Below are 24,832 nucleotides of genomic sequence, written 5' to 3'. Positions count from 1 at the left end.
ATGCATGTAATTTCAGGGCAGACTGGATAGACTTTATGTGCTGTCATTTACTAAGTATAAATTAGATTGCAAGCTCTTCTGAGCAGGGACCATCTATTGCAGTTTGAATGTACAGTGCTGCATACAGTTTTCAGTGCTATAGAAATGATAAACAGTAATCATAGTTATAAAGTCTGGATTTCTTGGAAGTCTCTGTAAGTGCCCCCACAATATTAGGTTGTAGGGGTTATGTGAGGCGCCCTTACAAACGCCAGGTCCCGAGTTCAATACCTTCACAGAAGATTCACCAGGAAGCAGACTCAAATAAGAAGCATGGCCAGAAGTGATGGCATAAAGAATATTTTATAGAAATAGGCTTACAGAAAAGTAATATTCATAAGCATTACAATTAAGGAGAGAGCAAAGCAGTTTCCCTGCCTTACAGAGTCCAGAGTGAAGCGTGAAGTTCCAGGGAGAGGCAGAGAGAAAGGAGGATGGGGGTGATGGTCTAAGCTTCAGGTTCCAGAGATAGGCAAGAGAGATGGGGGTGATGCAAGAGGAGCCTTTTATAGCTTGGAAACTTATTCTAAATATAGAATCTTTTGAACTTCAATAGAAGTTAAGCATCCCCATCCTTAGTAAACTGTGCTAGACAGGAGAAGAATAGACTGAAGTCAAATGTAATTTCCAGTATGCCTCTGACAATGACTGTGCACCTGGATCCATTGTATATCCTAAGCTGTCCATCCTAAGCATCAGACATTAACACATTTTCTTAGCACCTCTTCGCACCTCTTAGCTGCAAGTTGGTTTGTTACCTTTTAAGCATGATTTAATTAGGGCTGTTTGAAACAGTCTGCCTGGATGGTTTCTGTATGTGAATTCTGTGCATGAGTACTCAGGGTCTATCTGCATCCACATCCCAGAGTCAGATTGATATAATTTCCCATAGGCCTTTGCTGACATTGGTTAGGACAACCAAAAATGCTGATTGCTAGCAATAGCTATGCTGACAGTCTCCACTTCAGCTTTTATTTATTTTCATGTTTTTTTTTTGTGGTTTCCTATTTTGTATAAGGTGAGAATCTATCCATGCTCTGCAACTACTGCACCATATCCGGCAATCGGCATTGAATTTCCGGTTTCAATTTTGGCTTAACTGGAACTTCAACGCCAAGCAATTAAGTTCCTAGCCTGTTATCTATGCAGCCTATTTTAACTGCTGAACCCAAAACTGAATATCAGAACTAAGCAACTATATAGCGTGATGTAGCCAGTTAGCTGCTATATGCTAATCACAAATATTTAGCAAAGATAACTGGATGTCTCCCACTGAATATTCACTGCTAGCCAGTTAAATCATTTGTGTCCACTTAATCACTGCTAAATATCACCACCATCCACGTTCCAGTTATGTGACTCCAGGCAGAGTCTGGGCGGAGTCAGCACTTAGTCATGGTATTGAGTTTGCTAACCACTTAAATGAGTGATTGGCAGTTAGCTTCTGGATATTTAATGCTGATGCCTGGACATGGCCCGGCACTGATATTCGTGATCAGTTCATTTCACAGCTGTAAGCAGCTTAGACACTGCTGAGCACTGTAGGCTAAATTGACCACAGAGTGTCGGCCTTTTTAAATAAACAATAAGGTTGATTTTTAAAGTTCAACTGGATTTTATTTCTTTCCATTTGCTTTCCTTTTCCTCACTAGGGTTTTCGTTTGCTCTTGGCCAGTCCAATTGCCTGCTATAAAGTGTTACAAAAACAGAAGAGTCTGGGTCATGGAGATGTCACCATGTTCCAAGGTAGGTTCTACCCATAGCTTTTTCTTTCAGATCATTTGCAGTGTACCTCCTAGGATAAGCAGAATAAAATCTGTTTTACTCTTTTGGGACCATGCCAGGTACATATGCCCTGGATTGGCCACTGTTGGAAACAAGATACTGGGCTTAACGAACCTTCAGTCTGTCCCAACTCTTATGTTCTTACCTTTAAGGGGATCCAGAAATGCACATGACAGAGGAATGAAGGTTCAATAAAGTAAATTTTACTAATAGTAACTTGTATTTAATATGTTAAAACCAAGCTCTGTCCTCTTTATAGTTGTAACATTAAAGAAATATGCTAGTGGCAGAGCTACCTCTAGGGGTTATGGTGCTTTTGCAAACCACTTGTTACCCCATCCCAGAAAGTATTTGTGTTGTCTGATCATTTTTAATTTTCCAGTTGGATTGGAGAATAAAGAGTAAACAGTGGTGTGCCACAGGGGTTTGTACTGGGACTGGTGTTATTTAACTTATTTATAAATGATCTAGCTGTAGCCCTTTTTCTGCCATCATCTTCTTCTATGTTTCATCTTCTATGTTTCTATGTTTAGAAATTGGAACGACGAGTGAGGCGATTAAATTTTCAGACGACACTAAACTGTTCAAAGTTGTTAAAACGCATGCGGATTGTGAAAAATTGCAGGCAGACCTTAGGAAATTGGAAGACTGGGTGTCCAAATGGCAGATGAAATTTTTTTCTTAAATATCTTTATTCATTGTAAAGCTAATAATAAGTGCAACATATTATACAGACATTTTACACTTTAACAAATACATGTCTCTTCCACACACCCTTCTATATACCCAACAATTACACTCAACCATAATTAAATTAAAAGTATTTCCCTACCCTAGACGTGTATAATCAAAGGGCAAAATCAATAATCACTCCTTACAGAATTTTGTCAATGGTTCCCAAACATCCTTAAATTTCCTATAATGTCCCTGTTGTATGGCAATCATACATTCCAGTTTAAAAGTGTGGCATAAAAATTCTCACCAGAAATTATAATTTAACCAGTCCCAGTTTTTCCAATTCTTCAAAATAAGTTGTATGGCAACTCCTGTCATGATGAAAAGTAATTTGTTGTTATGGGAAGTTATTGGACTCCTGGCTCTCATATGTCAATGCCACTGGATTTTCCAGTATTCTATTGATTTGTCTCCAAATGGATTGCCAAAATCTAAGTATCAAGGGACAAAAGAAGCGCAGATGATCCAGTGTCCCTATATCAAGATGACAGTGCCAGCATCTATTAGATTTAGAACTATCTAATTTCTGCAAACAAAACAGGGGTCCAGAAACTTCTATGTAACAAAAAAAAAAACATGTTTGTCTCATAGATGCTGACGCCATACATCTCATCCTCCAAGTCCAAATTTATGGCCATTGAGACGCAGAAATCTGCTGCTTAATCTCAGTGCTCCAAATATCTCGAAGACCAGTTTTTGGTTTCTTATTCAAAAATTCAGATTTAAAATTTATACCATTGGGCGGCCTGATACCCTAGGAAATCTGTCTGGAAGCATAGGACCAGCAAACCCTACTGATTATTTAGATTCTGCCAATCAGGGAACCCCCTTCTGAATGACCTGCTTCAACTGTAACCACTTATAGATTTGAGACTTGCAATGCCAAATGTTTGTTGCAGTCGTGAAAAGTCAAGCAGCTTTCCATCTGATACTACATTATGCCCGCCTGCATCCAAAGCTTCCAGAGGCACTGGGCACAGTGATGCCAGCGCTTTAAGTGAAGTAGCTATTTTTTGACTATACTTTTTCCTGGACCCAGTGGTGGGTTAGGTTCCCTGTTTGAAAGCTACATTTTTGTAAGTGGAGTTTTTTGCCTATAATAAAAAGCGAGCAGCTAGAAATCTGTGTTGATTGTCGTCTCCAATTATGAGGCTTTTTCTCCATAGTATTATTGGCTAATAACATTATAATTATTTAAGAATTTAAACATCTCTACCATATCGCCTCTCTCTCACCTTTCCTCCAAAGTATACTTATTGAGATGTTGAAGTCTCTCTCTATATGCTTTTTGATGAAAACTCCTAACCATTTTGATAATCTAATTTAATCAGTAGACTTATATTCCGCTATTTTTCAATTCAGATTCAAAGCGGATTACAAGAAGAAGAACCCTACATTAAGGGGAGCTCATATACTTAAAAGTTATTGCACAAAGAGATAACTATCAAGAATCACTTTTATCAAAATCTTTAAAGCTTTACAAAAAAATAATATATAACTTCAGGCTTCTTATTTCTAAAGGATGACTGTTTAATGACTGAACTGCCTGATAAAAACCAATCCTACCGGTTGATTCTTCCTAATTATTCTAAAAACAGTTTGACAAGGCCGCTGCAAAGTCTGATCAATGTGGACAGGAGGGATCGTCCCCTCCAAAGGGAGAAGATTCTCAGCCTACAGTTACAAATGAATTAGTATCAAACTATTAATCAAAGATAGTAATTAAAATTCAGTTTTTGTGTCAGGTGCACAGTTTGCCTTTTTCTCTCCTGTCTACTGTACACCAAAGTCCAGTATTCAAATCATTACATTTATAGCTGTTTGCTGGTTTTCCGAAGGATTTTTTTTATCTGTGTTCATTTTTTTATTTGTTATAAAATTTTATGTATGCAACATTCTTGTAAACCGTTTTGGTTTAAAATGGTATAGAAATTAAAAATTTTTTTTACATCACATCTGTTAATTAGCATATTCATGTAACACAGTAGTTGAAATCCAATATATAATTGGCTAACATTCTTAGTCCCTAGGGGAGATTGTTTGGGCTTGAATAAAAAAAAGAAGAGAAGGGATTATTACAAGACAATTTATTAAATAATGGACATCAGGAATTGTGGGCTCGAACAGTAACTCATAGGTGACCAGCACCAGACCATAAGTCTAAATGAGAACTGTCCCATACATCATTTAGTCCTATTTAATGTGAACAATTAAGTTAAATCTAAATCACTTTTATTGGTCAACCTTAGCATGAATTTTTGTGAGCACATTGCACTTTAACTATTTTTGATATAGTGATGATTTTGGGAGTTTACGTATTATTATTATTTTTTTCATTTTCCTTTTTCCCTGGTGTGAATGTTTGACCATGATTTAGATGGGACTTTAAGTTAATTGTTCTCAATAAATAAGACTGTTATCTGGGGTAATAGGCCACCATTATCTAATCAATCCTTAATACCCAGACTTCCCCAGCTTACTGAAATTCTGCCTAAAGAAGTCCCTGCAACTATTTACTCTGGAAGAAAATTCAGACCACCTAAATCTCTAAATATAGGTTTAATCAATTCATGATCCATTCACAATAAACATCACATTCTAAAAGATATAATCCAACTAAACTCCCTTGACATTCTTTGCATTGTAGAAACTTGGTTACACGCTGGTGATGAGGCATTTCTATCTTATCTGACCCCCCCCTCCTGGTCATTCATATTCATTTAACCACCTTAGTGAGAAAAGAGGGGGTGGTTTTGCAATCATCTACAAATCTTCACTCTCTGTAATAATAGATACTCCCCCTGCCACCATGTCCATTGAATCTATCCACCTAAAAGTCAACATCAACCCAGTTTTAGTCCTTCTATTACTCTATATTCCTCCTCCTATCAGCAGTAATAGTTTGACCCAAATTCAGTCTTTAACATTAGACTTTGCTACCCAAGCCCAATTTCCCATAATACTAGGGGACTTTAACCTTCACTTGGAGGATGTCAGCTCCCCTTTTTCTCATGACTTTCTAACTCACATGTCTGACCTTAATTTTGCCCCCTTGTTCACTGACCCTACGCACATAAAGGATCATACATTAGATATGATCTTTATTCCTTCGTCTCATAAACATAATTTCTCCAGTCCATCTCTACTTCCAGTTCCTTGGTCTGACCATTATCTTATTTCTACCTCTTTTTACCCATTAATCAACCATAACTCACCACCTCCCCTAACAATTCATACAAGAGATTTTAAACAATTAAAAGAGAAACTTACTTCCTCTTTATTCCAACTTGATATAGACTCCTTTGATTTGGCTGATCCCGACAAACAAATTGAGATCTGGGACTTAGCCTGCCGTTCTCTCCTAGATAAATATGCCCCAGTTTCAACTCATATCATTTCTTCAAAAAAGCAAAAAACAAACAAACTCTGGTTCAATTCATTACTTCTGCTTCTCAAACATCAACTTTGTTCTTTGGAACGGAAATGGCGAGCAAGTCCTACTCTATTCAACCTTGATAAATATAACGAACTCTCCAAATTCTATAAACAATCAATTACCCAGGAAAAGAAAAAATATTAGAAAAAATGTATTTCAAAAGTGAAGATTTCCTCAGCTTTATTTTCTGTTTAAAAAAACTAACACATTTTAAGCAAAAACATATCATTAAAAGTGATTCCTCTCCCACAGCTCAAAGTCTGGCAGACTTTTTCCAAGCTAAAATCCAAACCATTAGTGATTCAATAGGAAAATAAAATAAAACCTGAAGCATTCAAATTACAGATGAAAATAGCGTAAACCATCTATGTGCAAAGTGCTCTCACTTTAAGTTTCTTACACTAAACGATATTCAGTGTGTCATGCAATCTTTGAACCCCAAGGGTTCAAATTCAGACTCCATTCCACCATTCATCCTAGCGGTATGGATAATTGACTAAGGGGCCTTTATGAAGCTGCGCTAGCAGGGTTAGCGTGTTGGACATGTCATCACGCGGTAACCCCCGGGGCCGGCTAAAAAACTAACACCTGCTCAATGCAGGTTTTAGCGGCTAGTGCGGCAGGCGGTTTAACGTGCAGTATTATGTGCGTTAAGCCCTTACCACAGCTTGATAAAAGGACCACTAAATATTGCCACTCTCTATGTAATTAGGTGGTGCTCATTGCTCTTTATGTATAGTCAGTGCTGCCACTCCCACAGATAATAGCACAGATTATACGTAAAATAAAACACTGTAATTAGTGTTTCAAAAAACAACTGACCATGTTGTTTTAATATTGATCTGTAAATGATTTAATTGCTTTGGTTATTACTAAGGAGGGTATCAAGGAGATGCCCGTACTAGAAACATTTCTTATGATGATGATTCAGAGGAACTGAACCAAATTATGGCGAATCTTGTAGCTGTAATAGATCAAATTGGTAAACTAAAGAGTAACAAATCACCAGAACCAGATGGTGTTTTTATCTTTCCTATTTTCTTTCTTTTAACTTATTTATAATACACTTAAAGGCCTAAGTGGCTTCCAATAAAACATACATAAAAAATAAAAAAAACAAACATAGTGACCGTAATATAGAAAATCAATAAAATCATCCTACAAAGGTTGCTCTTAAAACATTCTGAAACTTATCTCTTGATGGTGTCCCTTTCTTTTTCTCTGAATATTAGATTGTAAACCTTGGAGTATCCCCTCATTTAGAAGGATACCGAGCACTTTTTAAACAATAGTTTTGAAGGAACTGTAAAATAATATTACAGTCAGACCTACAGTATTGCTAATATTCTGTAGCCTAGTGTTGAAATCAGCAACAGCATTATAGATTTCAAGGGTGGCAGCATTGGGGTTACCCAGGTTTTAAAAAGCGCTTCTGAAACTAATTGATGACCCCGATACAGGTATCAGGAAAAAATGGTAGAAGCTACTCTGAAAATCAAAATTACGAACCATATGGATGGACCATTGATCAGTGTGGATTTAGCAATGGGAAATCTTGCCTAGCAATATTAGGGTTTTTTTTTTTAATTTCAAAATGTTAAGAAGTTTGTAGACATAATGATCATTAAAGTAAATGTGGATTTTCAGCAGCATTTGATAAAGTCACTCATGAGAGACTTAGGGAAATTGCATGGAATGTCCTGTTTTGGAGTAAAAGACAGAAATAGAAGTGAACTGTGAAACTCTCAGATATGCCAACTGGGAGCCAAATTAGCATACTTAGCCCAATAGAAGAATATGAATGCATTTCCCTCCCCCCAAAAAAAAGATATCAATAGCCTTTCATTTCAATGCAGGTCTGGAAGTAAAGTGGCTGACGATTAACAAAGTGCTCTCCACTGATTCCCTGCAGCAAGAGAACAATTATGTACAGGTATATTGTATGTGTGTGTTTATGAAACTTGCTTATTACCTTCTAACCTCACATGCCAAAATCTAAAGCATTGAAAGCCATAACACCTAGATTATTCCTGGATCAGCTATTAAAAAGGGTATTTATTGAAGTGTGTTAAAACTCTAATAGAGCTGACGTTAGGGGAGTGCAAATAGGGCAGCTGCCCTGGCCCAAAGACTGGGCAACACCAAGCTAACTCCAGCGATAAAGAGCCCGCCGCCTTCTGCCACCCTCCCGCTGCCTGCCTTGGAGTCCAGAGTCTATATAAGGCTTGGCACCAGTGCTAACTTAACTGACATAGAGCCTTCGAGTCTATCCGCTCATGAGGCCCCTGACACATACATGACAAAGTGGGAAGGAGCCGGCAGGGCCTTCCAGAGCGTGTGGATTCAAAGGTTCTTCATTGTTAAAGTTAGCACCGGTGCTGGTCCTTGTATGGATTCTGGATTCCGGGTCAAGCAGTGTTAGGGTGGCAAAAAGAGGAAGGTTAGAGGAGGAGAAAGACTGAACGTGTCTGGGGAGGACTGAGGGAGGTGGGGAAATGGAGAGAGTTGGTAAGGATGAATGGATGGGTAGGGAGACATGCTGGACAGGGATAGAGAAGGGATATTGTTTAAAATAATTATTTTTGAAATGCAGGCTTTTGTGCTCTTTGAAGTTAGTGTTAACTAGTTCTAATTTTCGATTGGTTATTCAAAGTGTGATTTTTTTTTTTCACATTTTGACTATTGTAATTCCTTGCTAATGGTTGTTCCCAGGGCCGGATTTTCCTATAGGCTAACTAGGCTTCAGCCTAGGGCCTCAAGATAAAGAGGGGCCTACATTCAAATTGTTAGCAAAATTAAAATTACACTATTCTAAAAACAGTGAACACTAAAACACTGAACCAAAAATAAGGAGAAATTTTACGCTTCGGGATCGGAACCGGCTCCGGCCGCAACGGGGCACCGACTCAGCTTCTCCCTTTCTTTTTCTCGCTCTGGGAGGAGGATCAGGGAGGGAAAGACGTCAGTCCGGAAACAGCTGGGCAAAGCCCAGCCCATGGGGAGAGAGGCAAAACGTGGATCCATCAGGACAGGGCGGCCCAGACTGGCATCGGGGGGGGGGGGGGGGGGTTAAGTGAAAGGGGGATGGGAGGCAGGCAGGCTCGCATCGGAGGGGGGGTGGGGGGGTTTAATAGAAGGCAGGCAGGCAGGATGGCATGGGGGTGTTCAATGGAAGGGGAATGGGAGGTAGGCGGGCATCGGAGGGGGGTGAGGTGAGGAAGGACGCACTGGGGGCACTATGGACATAGGAAGGGGCAATGCTGTGTGTTATGTTTGATTAGTTATTGTTACAAGTACTATATATGGTGCTGAGAATAAATGTCCAAATAAGTGTTCTTGACTTTTTTTTATTTATTATCCGTGTCACATTTTTTATAAAGGTTAGTACCAATAACATGTTTCATTTAACATATTGATATATATCACAGTAATGATGTATTTTATTATCTCATGTAATTTACAAACTTAAAAATGGGAGGTGAAAGGGCCTCATAAATGGAATAGCCTAGGGCCTCTTTTCATCTAAATCCGGCCCTGGTTGTTCCTAAGAAATATTTAAGATCTTTACAGGCTGCTCAGAACTCTATGGCAAGGTTAATAAGTGGAACTTCTAGATTTGAACACATCACTCCTGTTCTTAATGAATTGCATTGGTTGCCAATTGAGTATCGTATTTGTTATAGATTGTTGCTACTTCTTTTAAAAACATTGATTGGCAGGAAATCTCATTTTGTTAGATTCCCTTTGTATTTATTGACTAACATGGAACATTAATGCTGTGGTGGTCCCATCTATTCTTGAAATTCACTGCAAGGAATATAGGAAATCTATATTCTACATGCATGGACTACAGTTATGGAACCAATTACCTGAGCAACTGCGAAGGCTTGGTGATGACAGTTTCAAGATTCTGTTGAAAACGTTTTTATTTTGAAGTTTATTAAGAAATTGCTGTTTTAATGTATTTGCTATAAGTTATGTATGTTGGTTGGAATCTGCCTAGAAATATTGATAGAATGGAAAATACATTTTTAAAATAAGTAAATAAATATGCTACTTATGGGATGGAGAGGAAGAGAAGAAAAGAGGAGGAAATGCACATGGATGAAGGGGATTGAAGAAGAACTGAAGAGAAAGGGAAGATATGCACATGGATGGAGACACTTGGCAATGCCCCGGGTGTGTATAAACCCTCAGATAAGTAAATCACTGAATACCTCTACACGGATGGGAAAAGGGGGCAATGTCTGGAAAGCAGTATATACTAATGCTCGAAGTATGGAAAACAAGATTCTGAATCTAGAAGCTGTGATGGAAGAAGAGTTGGATATATATTGGCAATCACGGAGACGTGGTTCACAGAGAACCATGACTGGGATGTATTTATACCGGGCTACAATCTGTCCAGGATTGACAGGGTAGGAAGAAAAGGAGGGGGAGTAGCATTATATGTTAAAGATCATATTAAAGCCACACAATTGCTGGATCTGCAGGGCACTGAGGATCAATTTGGAAGGAGGGAATGGTGAATATATTTACATTGGTGTGATATACAGGCCTCCTTCACAGACAAACTAAGTGGACAGAGATTTAATAATAGACATTCAGAATATATCTAAACAAAAGGGGAACATTTTACTAATAGGTGATTTTAACATGCTAGATGTTGATTGGAGTATCCCTATTGTGGGGTCTTCTAGAAGTAGGGAGATCCTGGATTCTCTACAAGTTGGTAATGGAACCCACATGGGATGGGGTCATACTGGACTTAGTGCTTAAAAACTGGGAAAGCGTTTCTGATATTACGGTGGATGATCATCTGGTTTAATATTAAAATAGGTATAGAGAGGGCTCATTCAAAAGCAAATGTTCTAGTTGTAAAAAACTAACTGTTCAAATCGGGGATTACATCAAAGAATTGTTGTCTGGATGGGAACGTCTAGAAGGAGTGGAAATGCAGTGGTGAAAACTGAAAGGAGTAAATAATAAGAGTGACAAACCTTTTTATGAGGCAAGTAAGAGAAAAAAAGGCCACTTTGGTTCTCAAAAGTAGTAGCTGAGAAGGTAAGGAGTAAGAGGTTAGCTTTCATAAACTAAAGATTGCAGAAAGAGGAAGACAGGCAAAAATATCTGGAAAAGTTAAGAAAGGCTGGTTGTGTAGTCAGGAAAGCAAAGATACAAATGGAAGAAAAAATAGCTGACACAGTAAAACGGGGAGACAAGACTTTTTTAGATATATTAGTGATAGGAAGAAGTGCAAAAGTGGTATTTGAGACTCAAAAGTGAAGGGGAGGAATATATAGAAGCAAAAAATTTCAAGCCATTCTTTCCACATATTAAGGGGAAACGACCCGCGAAGGAAGTGGTGGGGCTGTTGGATGACCATGGAATAAAGAGAGAGCTAAAGGAGGACAAAGCCATTGCCGACAAACTGAACAAATTTTTTGCGTCCTTATTTACCGAAGAGAATATACACAACATACTGGAAGCTGACAAGCTATACGCAGGAAATGAAGACGGGAAACTGACAGGGTTGACAGTCAGTCTAGAAGAGGTATGCAGGCAGATTGATAGGCTTAAAAATGATAAATTCCTGGGACCGGATGGCATCCATCTGAGGGTAATCAAGGAATTGAAAGGGGCTATAGCTGAACTGCTTCAACTAATAGTCAATCTGTCAATCAAGTCAGGAAGGATTCCGGAAGACTGGAAAGTGGCGAATGTTACGCAGATCTTCAAGAAAGGATCGAGGGGAGATCTGGGAAACTCAGACCGGTGAGTCTGACCTCGGTACCGGGAAAGATGGTAGAGGCGCTGATAAAGGACCGCATCATTGATCACCTTGACGGACACAATCTGATGAAGACCAGCCAGCACGGCTTCAGCAAAGGAAGATCTTGCTTGATGAACTTGCTGCACTTCTTCAAGGGAGTAAACAGGCAGATAGACAAAGGTGACATTGTATATCTGGATTTTCAGAAAGCATTCGACAAGGTTCCGCATGAACAACTACTTTGAAAAATTGCGAGCCTTGGAATCGAGGGTGAAATACTCACGTGGATTAAAAACTGGCTGGCAGATAGGAAACAAAGAGTGGGGGTAAATGGACAATACTTGGACTGGAAAAGCGTCATGAGTAAATTGCCGCAGGGTTCAGTGCTTAGACCCGTGCTCTTTAACATAGTTATAAACGACCTGGAAATTGGTAAGACGAGTGAGGTGATTAAATTTGTAGACAATACAAAGTTATTTAGAGTAGTGAAGATGGAGGAGGATTGCGAAGACTTGCAACATGACATGACTTACTTAATTTTTAATTCAACTCCTCCCCTTTTGTTTTTGCCTTTCCCCCTCTTTTTTATTATATTGTAGTTCATTCCCCTTTTCCCTGGTTTCTCTTGTACTGTTGAATGTAACATAACCTAGCATTTTTGCATGGTAATGTTTGTATTGTTGTCTTTCTCTTTTGTTTTTGAAATTATATTTTAAATATCTTTGTACATCGCTTTGAAATATGACTTAGCGTTTAATCAAAAATTTTTAATAAACTTGAAGAAAAAACTTGAAGATGACATAAACACACTCGAGAATGGACCACGACATGGCAAATGAGGTTTAACATGGATAAGTGTAAGGTGATGTATGTCGGTAACAAAAATCTTATACACGAATACAGGATGTCTGGTGCAGTACTTGGAGAGACTTCCCAGGAAAGAGATTTGGGAATACTGGTCGACAAGTCAATGAAGCCATCCGCACAATGTGTGGTGGCGGCAAAAAGGGTGAACAGAAAGCTAGGAATGATTAAGAAGGGGATCACGAACAGATCGAAGAAGAAGGTCATCATGCCGCTGTACCGGGCCATGGTACGCCCTCACCTAGAATACTGCGTCCAGCACTGTTTGTCGTACATGAAGGACACAGTACTACTCGAAAGGGTCCAGAGAAGAGCAACTAAAATGGTTAAGGGGCTGGAGGAGTTGCCGTACAGTGAGAGATTGGAGAAACTGGGCCTCTTCTCCCTTGACAAGAGGAGATTGAGAGGAGACATGATCGAAACATTCAAGATAATGAAGGGAATAGACTTAGTAGATAAAGATAGGATGTTCACCCTCTCCAAGGTAGAGGGAACGAGAGGGCACTCTCTAAAGCTAAAAGGGGATAGATTCCGTACAAACGTAAGTGAATGGTGAGTGGTGGAAAACTGAAACTCTCTTCCAGAGTCTGTTATAGGGAAAAATACCCTCCAGGGTTTCAAGACAAAGTTAGACAAGTTCCTGCTGAACAGAACGTACTCATCAGCAGTAATTCTTATCTTATTATGATAAAGAAAAGGATGAATTGTTTAACAAATATTTCTGTTCTGTGTTCACAGTTGAAGCGCTGGGAGCAGGGCCGCAGAAGACAAACACAAATAGGGATGGAGGAGTGGTAGACCCTGATCGATTTTCAGAGGGTTGCATAACTGAGGAGCTAGCTAAATTAAAGGTAGACAGTGCGATGGGGATCAGATGGTGTACATCTGAAGGTGCTGAACAAACTTAGGGAAGTTCTGCTGGCTCAGCTGACTGATCTTTTCAATGCTTCTCTAGAGTCAGGAGTGGCACTGGAGGACTGATAAAGGGAGGATGTGGTCCCTCTACACAAAGATGGAAGTAAGAAAGAAGTAGGGAATTACAGGCCAGTAAGCTGACTTCTGTGGGAAGCAAATTAATGGAAACACTTTTAAAACAGAGAATGGTGAAGTTTCTGGAATCCAGTGGATTACAGGACCAAAAGCAACATGGATTCACTAGAGGTAGGTCTTGTCAGATAAATCTGATCAATTTCTTTGACTGGGTGACCAGAGAATTGGATAGAGGGAGTGCACTAGATGTGGTGAATTTAGATTTTAGCAAAGCCTTTGACAGTGTTCCACACAGAAATCTAATAAATAAACTGAGTGCCTTCAGGATGAGCCCCAAAGTGACAGGCTGGGTCAGAAACTAGTTGAGTGGAAGACAACAGAGTGTAGTGGTCAATGGAGATCACTCTGAGGAAAGGAATGTTACCAGTGGTGTGCCTCAAGACTCTGTTCTTGGGCCTGTTCTTTTTAACATTTTTATATGCGATATTGCTGAAGGACTATCAGGAAAGAGTTGCCTCTTTGTGGATGATACCAAAATCTTTAATAGAGTAGACATCCCGAATGGAGTGGATAACATGAAGAAAGATCTAGCAAAGCTTGAAGAATGGTCTGAAATTTGGCACTTAAAATTTAATGCTAAGAAATGCAAGGTCATGCATTTGAGCTGCAAAAACCCAAAGGATCGGTACAGTTTAGGGGGTGAAGAACTTAAGTTCATGTCATAAAAGCGGGACTTGGGTGTGATTGCACTTGAGCACTTTAATGTTATTTTCTAATCTAACAAGAAGATCATATCATCATCAGCCCATAAAATTTTGGTCGGGAAAACAAAGCTCAGTACAAGAGTTAAATAGAAAGCGTGTTTTTCTCTAATAATGTCTGTTAAGGTTACCACATTGGAAAATACATTAATTTATTTGACTACAAACAAATCTTAATGAAATTAAATATTAATTAAAAACATCTGGTATTTAGAAAAAGAGAAAGCACATAAGCACATAAGCAATGCCTCTGCTGGGTCAGACCAGAGGTCCATCACGCCCAGCAGTCCGCTCATGTGGCTGCCCATCAGGTCTAGGACCTGTATAGTAATCCTCTATCTATATCCCTCTATCCCCTTTTCCTTCAGAAAATCATCTAATCCTTTCTTGAACCCTAATACCGTACTCTGACCTATCACACCCTCCGGAAGCGCATTCCAGGTGTCCACCACCCTTTGGGTGAAGAAGAACTTCCTAGCATTGGTTCTGAATCTGGCCCCTCTTAATTTTTCTGAATTCCCTCTCATTCTTGTAGTTGTTGAAAGTATGAAGAATCTGTCCTTCTCCACTTTTTCTATGCCCGTCATGATCTTGTAAGTCTCTATCATGTCCCCTCTAAGCCTCCACTTCTCCAGGGAAAAGAGCCCCAGTCTCTCCAATCTTTCAGCATATGAAAGGTTTTCCATACCTTTTATCAATCTTGTCGCTCTTTTCTGTACCCTCTCGAGTATCGCCATATCCTTCTTAAGGTACGGCAACCAATATTGGACGCAGTACTCCAGATGCGAGCGCACCATTGCCCGATACAAAGGCAGGATAACTTCCTTCATTCTGGTTGTAATACCTTTCTTGATAATGCCTAGCATTCTGTTCGCCTTCTTAGAGGCAGCTGCGCATTGTGCCGACGGCTTCATTGTTTTGTCCACCAGTACCCCTAAGTCCTTTTCTAAGCTACTTTCACCCATTACCAGCCCTCCCATCGTATAGCTGTGGATTGGGTTTCTGTTTCCCACAAGCAAGACTTTACATTTCTCTACATTAAAGTTCATCTGCCATTTATTCGCCCACTCTCCCAGTTTGTTCAGGTCCCTTTGTAAATCTTCGCAGTCCTCTTTAGTCCTAACTCCATTAAATAGTTTGGTGTCGTCTGCAAATTTTATAATTGTGCACTTCTTCCTGTTTCTAGATCATTTATAAATACATTGAACAGCAGCAGCCGGAGTACCAACCCCTGCGGGACACCACTCGTGACCCTCCTCCAGTCCGAGGAGTGGCCCTTCACTCCTACCCTTTGCTTTTTACCCGCCAACCAATTTTTGATCCATCTATATACGTCTCCTTCCACCCCATGGTTCTTCAGTTTCCTTAGTAGGGGTACCTTGTCAAAGGCTTTTTAGAAATCCAAGTATATGATGTCTATGGGGTCCCCTTTGTCCATTTGTTTGTTAATTCCTTTGAAGAAGTGCAATACGTTCATTGCAGAAGCCATGTTGATTTGTTTTCATCAGTTTATTCCTTTCTAGATGCTCATCGATGTTGTCTTTTATCAGTGCTTCCGCCATCTTCCCCGGGACTGAAGTCAGACTTACCGGCCTATAGTTCCCCGGGTCACCTCTCAACCCTTTTTTTAAAGATGGGTGTAACATTTGCTATCTTCCAATCCTCCGGGATCTCCCATTTTCAGGGATAGATTACAGATCTGCTGTAATCTGCTGATTCCGCTATTTCCTCTTTTAGTTCTTTCAATACCCTAGAGTGGATTCCATCTGGGCCCGGAGATTTGTCAGTTTTTAATCTATCTATCTGCTTGAGTACATCTTTGAGAAAGGGGGGTTGAAAGGGACCAATGTTGGCTTGCATTAAGGATATACTGACAAGACTAGTTCTAACGTCTATGATCTTAAGGAGGCCAAACAGGTTGAAAAGGTGACAGTGAAAGCAAGAAGGATGCAAGAGTGCATAAGGAGAGATATGGCTAGTAGGAAAAATGAGGTATTGATGCCCCATATAAGACTGGTGAGACCTCATTTAGAATATTGTGTACAATTCTGGAGGCCGCACCTTCAAAAAGATATAAAAAGGATGGAGTCGGTCCAGAGGAAGGCTACTAAAATGGTGTGTGGTCTTCGTGATAAGGCATATGGGGAAAGACTTAAAGATCTCAATCTGTATACTTTGGAGGAAAGGCAGGAGAGGGGAGATATGATAGAGATGTTTAAATACCTAAGTAATGTAAATGCGCATGAGTCGAGTCTATTTCATTTGAAAGGAAATTCTGCAATGAGAGGGCAAAGGATGAAGTTAAGAAGTGATATGCTCCGGAGTAATCTAAGGAAGTACTTTTTTACAGAAAGGGTGGTAGATGCATGGAACAGTCTCACAGAAGAGGTGTCTGAATTCAAAAGGTACTGGGATACGCACGTGGGATCTCTTGGAGAGAGAATGAGATAATGGTTACTGCGGATGAGTTAACTAAGATGGGTCATTTGGCCTTTATCTGTCGTCATGTTTCTATGCTTCTATTTATGTTTCTCCTGCATGTTTCCTCTCCTCTGGACCTCATTCCTGTCATCCACCCAACATATCTCTCTGTCCCTCCATGAGTCCAACTTTTCTTCCTCTCTCCTCCACCCCCATTGGCAACATGTCTCCTTCTCTCTCTCTCACTGTCCTTCTCTCATTCCCTCCCTTGCTGCAAAGGGAGTGGGGAAAGAAAGAGAGATCCAGGGTGCATCTATCCCACTCCCTCTACGGCCACATCCAACATTTCTCCCTCTCTCATCCCCCGGATTATGTGCAGCATTTTTCACCGCTGTCCACTAGTCTCATGCCTATTTCTCCTTCTATCACTCCTCTCCAGCACAATGCCACATCTCTCCCTCCATCACTATGTCCAACATTCCTCCCCCTTACATCCACCTTCAATCTGTCCATCTGATCTCTCCCCACCACCATATCCAACATTTCTCCCTCCTCTACTGTTCCCATGCATCTCATCCTCAATCCTCTCTCTCTCTCTCTCTCTATGCCCAACAATTTTCCTCTTTCTTCCTTTCCCAATGTGCACCGTCTCTTTCCCTCTCACTCACACACTTATGCCCAAAAATTATCCCTTTCTATTCCCTTCCTCCTATGTCCCAAGTTAGTGCCCCATTCCTCCCTCCCTTCTGTGTCCCATGTTCATGCCCCCTTCCTTCCTTCTGTGTTGAGTTCATGCTCCCCTCCCCTGTCTTCCAGCCTTTGTCTCAAAATCATGCCCTTCCAATGTCCCAACACGCTCCTTCCCACCACCCTCCTTTCACCCTTTATCCCAGAAAGATAATGTCCCCTTTCTTGTTCGAACCACACTCACTCCTTCTGCCTTCAGCAGCTATAGTTGCAGGGATGCACAAGCAACATACATATGCTGCATGGGGCTGACCCACAAGCCTTCCCTCCGACGTCAGCTCTGATGTCTGAGAGGTTTCCGGGTCAGCTATGTGCAACGTGTGAACACTGTATGCACGTCCCTGCAATGATAGCTGCTGAAGGCAGAAGGAACAAGTTTGGCTCGAACAAGGAGGTAACTGGGAACTCACACACGCCCTCCGGCTGACCCGGAAGGCTTTCCTTTGACATCAGTTCTGACATCGGAGGAAAGCCCTGTGGGTCAGCTTCGGAGGGGGGGGGGGGGCAGGAATCCCTGGCAGTGGCTCCAACAGAGGGGGATGGACAGAAAGGAGGGGGCAGCCACAATTTGGATGGATGGGTGGGCAGGGAATATTCTCCACAGCGGCCAGGCCACATACCCCCTACAAGCAGCCCATGTACCCCTTAGGGTACATGTACATCGTGTTGAGAAACACTGGCCTAAGGGATCTGGCCAATCGGAGTCTTGGGCCACTCCCAGTAAATGTTAGCTATAATTGTTACTTCAATTGTTACATTTAATTTGTTACAATTGTTGAGTCTGACAGCTATAAGATACAAGGTATATAGTTTCCAGCCTGAACCTTACTTCGAATTTACTGCCTTTAGATTGTTGGTTCAGTTGTTATTATTGAGTCTTCTTGACTACTGTAACATTGTCTATTTGACAATTAGTAAGAAAGAGCTGGCAAGATTATTGTTGATACAGAATACAGCGGTCAAATTGATCTACGGTGTGAAGAAGTATGACCATGTCACGTCATTTTATTGTGAACTGCACTGGCTGCCAGTGGAAGTTCGAATATTGTTCAAGTTGGGCTTTTTTTTCTATAAGGCTTTACGTCAGGGGTGTCCAACCTGCAGCCCCGGTCAAGGGCGATGCAGTGTTTTCCTCTGCTGCCCCCAGGTGTTTACCGTCTTGCCGGTTCCCTCCTCTGTCTTGCTGCAGCGTTTGCGCATTTTTTTCAGCCAATGTGGCCCAGGAAAGCCAAAAGGTTGGACACCCCTCCTTTACGTACAGCCCCTCTCTACCTGGCTAATAGATTTTCTATAGCCTCACATAAACATAGCAGGAAAACCCACGCCTTGTTTAGTTTCCCCCCGTACAAGGTTGCAAAAGTAAGAAACTTTTCAACCACAGCATTCCAGGCAGCTTCTTACGACAAAGAATTTCGATTATTGTTGCTTACAGCTCATTCTTATATACATTTTAGGACACAGTTGAAGACTTATCTTTTTTCTAAATACCTGGGTTAACTAATCGATCCTTTTTCTTAGATTATGTTCACCGTTAATAACTTTTTCTACACCGCGTTGAACATACGGTTACGTGGTTAATAAGCACATTGTTATGTTATGAACCGGCCTTGATATTTTTTATTCACTAGTATCTCTTCTACATCATCATCAATGAAGGCCGAAGAAAAGAATTCATTTAATTTCTCCACTAAGCCTTCCCTTCCCTTCCCTTCCCTGAATGCCCCTTTTGCTTCTAAGTCATCCAGCAGTCCAACTGATTCTTTTACCAGCTTATTGCTTCTAATATACCTAAAAAGGATTTTCCAATCCCAACGATATTCAGAAATATTTAGCTGGCCGACCAGCTAAATACTGTTTAGCCAGCTAAACTCTAATATTCAGCAGGAGATAGCCAGCTATGTTACTGGCCAATCCGGCAAGCTGGATATTCAGCAGGAGATAGCTGGCCAGCTAAGTACTACTGAATATTGGGGGGGGGGGGGGGTCTTTGAGGTAAACCAGTGGATCAGCTGCAAAAAGTGAGTCTTCATCATTTTTCTTGGCAGCATTGCATTGATTGGAACCGGGACATCCTCAAAGAGCAACTGGGGCTAACAGAAGATGATATCATTGATATTCCTGCATTGTTTAGACTGGACAAATCTGGCAAGGCATTGGCTTTCTTCCCAAGCATGGTAAGTAAACTGTTAAAGCAGCAGTGTTTCCTAAATGTCATGGGGGAAAACACAAATTTGCCCTGGTTCATATTTGAAGTGAGAAAACATGCTAGTATTGAACATAAGAGTTGTCATTCTGGGACAGATCGAAGGACCATCAAGCCCAGTATTCTGTATCCAACTGTGATCAACCCAAGTCACAAGTACCTAGATGCCAAGTAGTAAAAAAAGATTTTATGCTGCTTATCCTAGGAATAACCCCAAGATTTTATGCTGCTTATCCTAGGAATAACCCCAAGCCATTTCAATAATGGCCTATGGACTTCACTTTTAGGAAATTATCCAAGCCTTTTTTAAACCCCACTAAGCTAATTGATTTCACCACATTCTCTGTCAATGAATTCCAGAGTTTAATTACATGTTGCGTGAAGAAATATTTTCTCCAGTTTGTTTTAAATCTAGTACTTAGTTGCTTCATTGCATGCTCCCTAGTTGTAGTATTTTTGGAAAGAGTAAACAAGTGATGCACATCTACCCTTTCCACTGGTAGTGGGGGAGGGGGGTGAGAAGGTGTGACACGGGTGAGGTGAGGGGGATCGGGGGTTATGAAGAGGGTTGATTTTTTTTTTTTTTAAGTATACGGACATCAGCCTGATATAAAAGTCAGGGTCACATAAGACTTATGTGGCCCTGGCTCAATATCAGCTAGGCCCGCTTACACTCTGGGCGACCAGCTATAGCAAGTAGGAGAATCTGTTCTGAGGATCCCCATCAGCTCAGGTGTTCATTTTTGGGGGAGTTTCTGGTACAGGAGCAGGGTGGGGCCACTTTGGCTCAGGCCCACTCAAAGTATCATATCTGGCTACACCTCTGGAAGTAACTACAAGTAAATTTAAATGAGAAGAGTGAATTTTGTATTTTAAACTTTCATCTGTCAACAGCAGTGGTAAAATATAATATAGCAGCTGTAACTGTTGACTAAAGAAACCCAAAAGCAACTGTGATAAGTCTTAATGCAGTTGAGTAAAGAACTTTCTATCCTGACATTTGTCCTTTTCTCTGTTTCTATCATTGACCTGTACAGGTGAATATGGTTGTTCTGGGGACTGATCTTGGAATCCCGAAACCCTACGGACCAATCATTGAGGAGACCTGCTGCCTTGAAGGGTACATGACCTCCATGCTGAAGCCCCTGGGCTTGAAGTGCACATTCATTGATGATGTTGTTTCTTATCACAGGAAACTGGGGGAGGTCCACTGTGGAACCAACGTCCGCCGGAAGCCTTTCACTTACAAATGGTGGAACATGGTCCCTTAAACACAAAGTCAACCCATAAATGACAAGAAGGCTACATCTGAAAGGCAAAAGAGTGTTTTACACACAAAAATAGCCTTTTACTGGTTGACCAGACTATATTCATGTAAGCGTTTGCATATACAAACCGTATGTGCATAAGTAGACCTAAACTGATTGGAGATGTTCCTGGGGCTGAAGTTAGGAAGAGATTAACATTTTGCGTACATATGGGCCCTTTTACTAAACAGCTAACATGGGTTTTATGGAGCAATAGGCAGTTGTGTAGGTCCTCGATGTTGTCTTGTAAAAACAAAACAAGCAAGCCCCGCAATAGCTGCCTAACGTGGGAGTGGGCAGGAGACGGGCATCTCATGGGCAAGCGAAGATGTGGCCGGCTCTCACAACTGCTGCTAGTGTGACTAAATTTACTGCCAACTCTTGTGAAGCTGTGCTATTGGAAGTTTGGCAGCACAACATCTGTCTGAGGGTGCAGTGGTACTCCCCTTCATTCAGTACCGACAATTCAGTCAGCCTGGTTCAGCACGGCCGTGTAACCACAGCTGTTTCGTCATGGCCATTGTAATGGTGAGCATTTACCTTGCTGAAGCTGTGAGGTTTGAAAGAGGGGGGTGAGGGAAATAGCGCCCCTCACCCCATCGGTGCTTCTTTCCTTCCCTTCACCCACCCGTGGTCGTCTTCTCCTGCTTCCGCATCATCTGGTGACTTCAAGGTTTGAAAGGGGGGGGGGGTATCATCACAGATCAATCAAGCACATCGTAAGGTTTCCCTTTATATTGGAACAGAAAGATGTCCAGAGAGAAGACTTCCGGGGTAAATGTTTGACCTTAAGAGGGCATCTTAATATAAAACAGCCCACTCTGAAAGGGCCATGATGAAACAGCTGTACTGAATTCTCCCATTCCCTTGATATTTAAGCTCCCTTTGAAAAACCCAGACCCCCCCCCAATCAGGCTAGGTACCCCCAATTAGGCTCAGCATCCCACCCAGGACAGGCACTGTACCCCCCTCCCCCATCAAGCCTGGCATTCCTCAGAGCAGACCTTGCCTCCTGATCCTACCACATTCCTCCTTCACTAAATTCCACCCCATCAGCCAACCCCACTCCCAGACCCCTCCCTCAGCATTTACTGCTTACCAGGAATTAGCAATTGATGGGGCACTGGTCAACAGCAATCTTCAGCAACTGGGCAACAGCAATCTTCTTCAATGTGGCCCGGTGTACTGTCTGAATCCAAGATAGCATCAGTGACCCCTGGTAGCATGGAAGAATGCACCTGGAGCTTTGTATAAGGTTTCAAAGGTTTATTTAAAATTTGATAAATCGCCTTTATGTAGTTTCAAGTTGGTTTACAGTTAAAATTAGCATGTTGCTTTACAGTAACCAAAACATTTAATAACAATAAATGTGAAACTACTAAATTGTTTCAGTTGTTAAAAAAAAAATCTCAGTCCTCAATAATAACCTCAAAAGCAGATTGTCGCTTTTTGGAAGTTTTTGCCAATGATGTGGTGGTGGTGGTTTGAGCTTGAGCTCTGCCGATAAAACCTGAGGCTTTTCTTCCATTTGAGTTGACTCTCAGCTTCAATCAAGTGGAGTTGTATGCAATAGTATAACAATAAATATGACATATTTGACTAACTTGAACATTAGGATAAGTGAGGAGAACTACAATATTGGATAGAAAAAAAACAATTAAGGCAAAAACCGAAGGTAGGATAAAATAAAAGGAGATCTTAGGAAACAAGATGGTTGATAAAGGCCAATGCCCCTTCCAGTCTGCAGCATCCACTATCTCCTCCTCTTCCTATAGGCTAAGGCTCTTAATATTTGCATCTCCTCTTCCTATAGGCTAAAGCTCTTTACACCTACATTGTGAGGTCATAGAGCATTATTGTTATAAACTAAGGCTTTTAACACTTGCATTGTGAGGTCATTGAGCTTTATAGTTAGAGAAACATAGAAACATAATGGCAGATAAAGGCCAAATGGCCCATCCGGTCTGCCCATCCACAACTATCTCCTCCTCTTAGTAAGAGATCCCATGTGCCCACACTTTCTTGAACTCAGACACAGTCTTTGTCTCCACCATCTCTACTGGGAGCCTATTATTGCACATTTACCATTTATGCCACGTAGGTATTTAAACATCTCTATCATATCTCCCATCTCCCACCTTTCCTCCAAAGTAAACATCTTGAAATCTTTAAGTCTGTCCCCCATACGGCTTATCATGAACACTACTGACCATTTTAGTAACCTTCCTCTGGATCGACTACTGCTAGGAGCTTTCAGTGCCATTTTGGGTTCAGGTACTGATCCCTTGGGATCAGTCCTTGGGAGGCCAGGGGGTAGAGGGAGGATATGAGTCTATGGAGTGGGTTTGCTGATGGAATTGTAGGATCAAGATTTGTGTGATTTGCTTACAGGTAGTTCTAGGCCTAATCAGAGGGTATGGAATCTAATCTCAAGGGGAAGGATGCTGGGCCTGATTGGAGATTTAGAGGCTCATTTTCAAACCACTTAGGTACATAGAGACATGATGGCAAATGACCCATCCACAGCATCCACTATCTCCTCCTCTCCCTATAGACTATGGCTCTTTATACCAACATTGTGAAGTCATAGAGCATTATGTTTACAGAAACATAGTAACTTGATGGCAGATAAAGGCCAAATGACCCATCCAGCTGCCTAGCTGCAGCATCGACTCTTTTCTCCTCTTCCTAAGAGATCCCATGCGCTTTGAAAATAAGCCTCTTTGCGCGTAATCAGCGGTAACAGGTTTCTTGAAGAAGGTGAAGTTTGTGCACGGGGGGAGGTGTCAAAGCTATTTTCAGTGGGAGAGGCAGGGGATGTGAACCAATTGTACCATCCCAGTCAGCTGTCATTGTAACAGCGTCAGGGCTGCATTACAAGCCTGGGTTGATGGCTCAAAAAACCTGCGCTACTAGACCAGGAATGTAGTGTGGTGCCCGTGCACTAACCATGCGCTTTGTGAGGTAGATGCAGGGCAGAGGCAGGTCATGACCCTTGCACTTACTACATGTTAATTTTTGCTTTGAAACTGCTACTCTAACTGCAGTTTAGTCAAAGGAGCTCATATGTCCTGTATGTAAAATAAGCCTGCAGATTTGTGTGTGTTGAATAGCAGGTCTCAATGACCTTTTGTAGGGTAATTAACCTGTTATAAAATTAGCTTCCCTGCTCGATGGACTGGTCTTCTTGGTTAATGTTCCAGTTAATGCAAATCTTTAGCGGACCGAGTGTCTTCAAGTTCCCATGTAGAATCTGGAGTACTAAAGTCTCCGGGCATTGATATTCCAACTGTTTCTCCGTTTCAGAGGGGGGGGGGGTTTCTATTTTGAATTGGCTGGTAAAATATAAATTGCAGTGAATGCAAATGTTTTCCTGTGCACTTAAGTTCTTGAGTGATGGTTTTCATTGTGCTTTTTTTGTGAAGCGTATCCCAGCACATTCCATTCCTGGATTTTGAAGATGCATCAGTTCTGAGCATTAATGAAAAGGTCTCTCTACCAATGATAACTGAATATTAAATCAAGTGAATAATTATATTAGATCATGTGTATTAAGTGCTGCCTATGGTATATTTGGCCTTCTCTGTGAAACTTCTGACATTACCTGGGCCCAATACTCAGATCAGGAGATAGCCAGGCTGACCAACTCCTGCGGTCAGTGCTGAGCCAGTGACCGGCATTGAATATCCAATCTATTTGTGGCTGCTGTAAAATTATATGACCAGCGTTTTAAGTTTTACAGACAGTCAGCTAAGTCATGTGACATACCTG

General features: G+C 41.1%; 1 protein-coding gene across 7 annotated transcripts in view; it reads left to right on the top strand.

The window, feature by feature from the left end:
• LOC117348899 (protein-arginine deiminase type-2-like) overlaps positions 1 to 22,898 on the top strand; it is a 244,259-nt gene extending 221,361 nt beyond the window's left edge. For all 7 annotated transcript variants that reach the window (XM_033921524.1, XM_033921529.1, XM_033921527.1 and 4 more), the window contains 4 exons: positions 1,692 to 1,785; positions 7,852 to 7,928; positions 19,597 to 19,725; positions 20,792 to 22,898. In XM_033921524.1, the coding sequence (XP_033777415.1) occupies positions 1,692 to 1,785; positions 7,852 to 7,928; positions 19,597 to 19,725; positions 20,792 to 21,025 (534 nt within the window). In that variant the 3' untranslated portion in view covers positions 21,026 to 22,898. The remainder of the gene's footprint in view (positions 1 to 1,691; positions 1,786 to 7,851; positions 7,929 to 19,596; positions 19,726 to 20,791) is intronic.
• Positions 22,899 to 24,832: the final 1,934 nt, after the last annotated feature.

The sequence above is a fragment of the Geotrypetes seraphini genome, chromosome 15 (assembly GCF_902459505.1).
Source record: "Geotrypetes seraphini chromosome 15, aGeoSer1.1, whole genome shotgun sequence".
Taxonomy (NCBI): Eukaryota; Metazoa; Chordata; class Amphibia; order Gymnophiona; family Dermophiidae; genus Geotrypetes; species Geotrypetes seraphini.
Note: the sequence above shows the minus strand (reverse complement) of the source record. Positions and strands in the feature narration are given on the sequence as shown.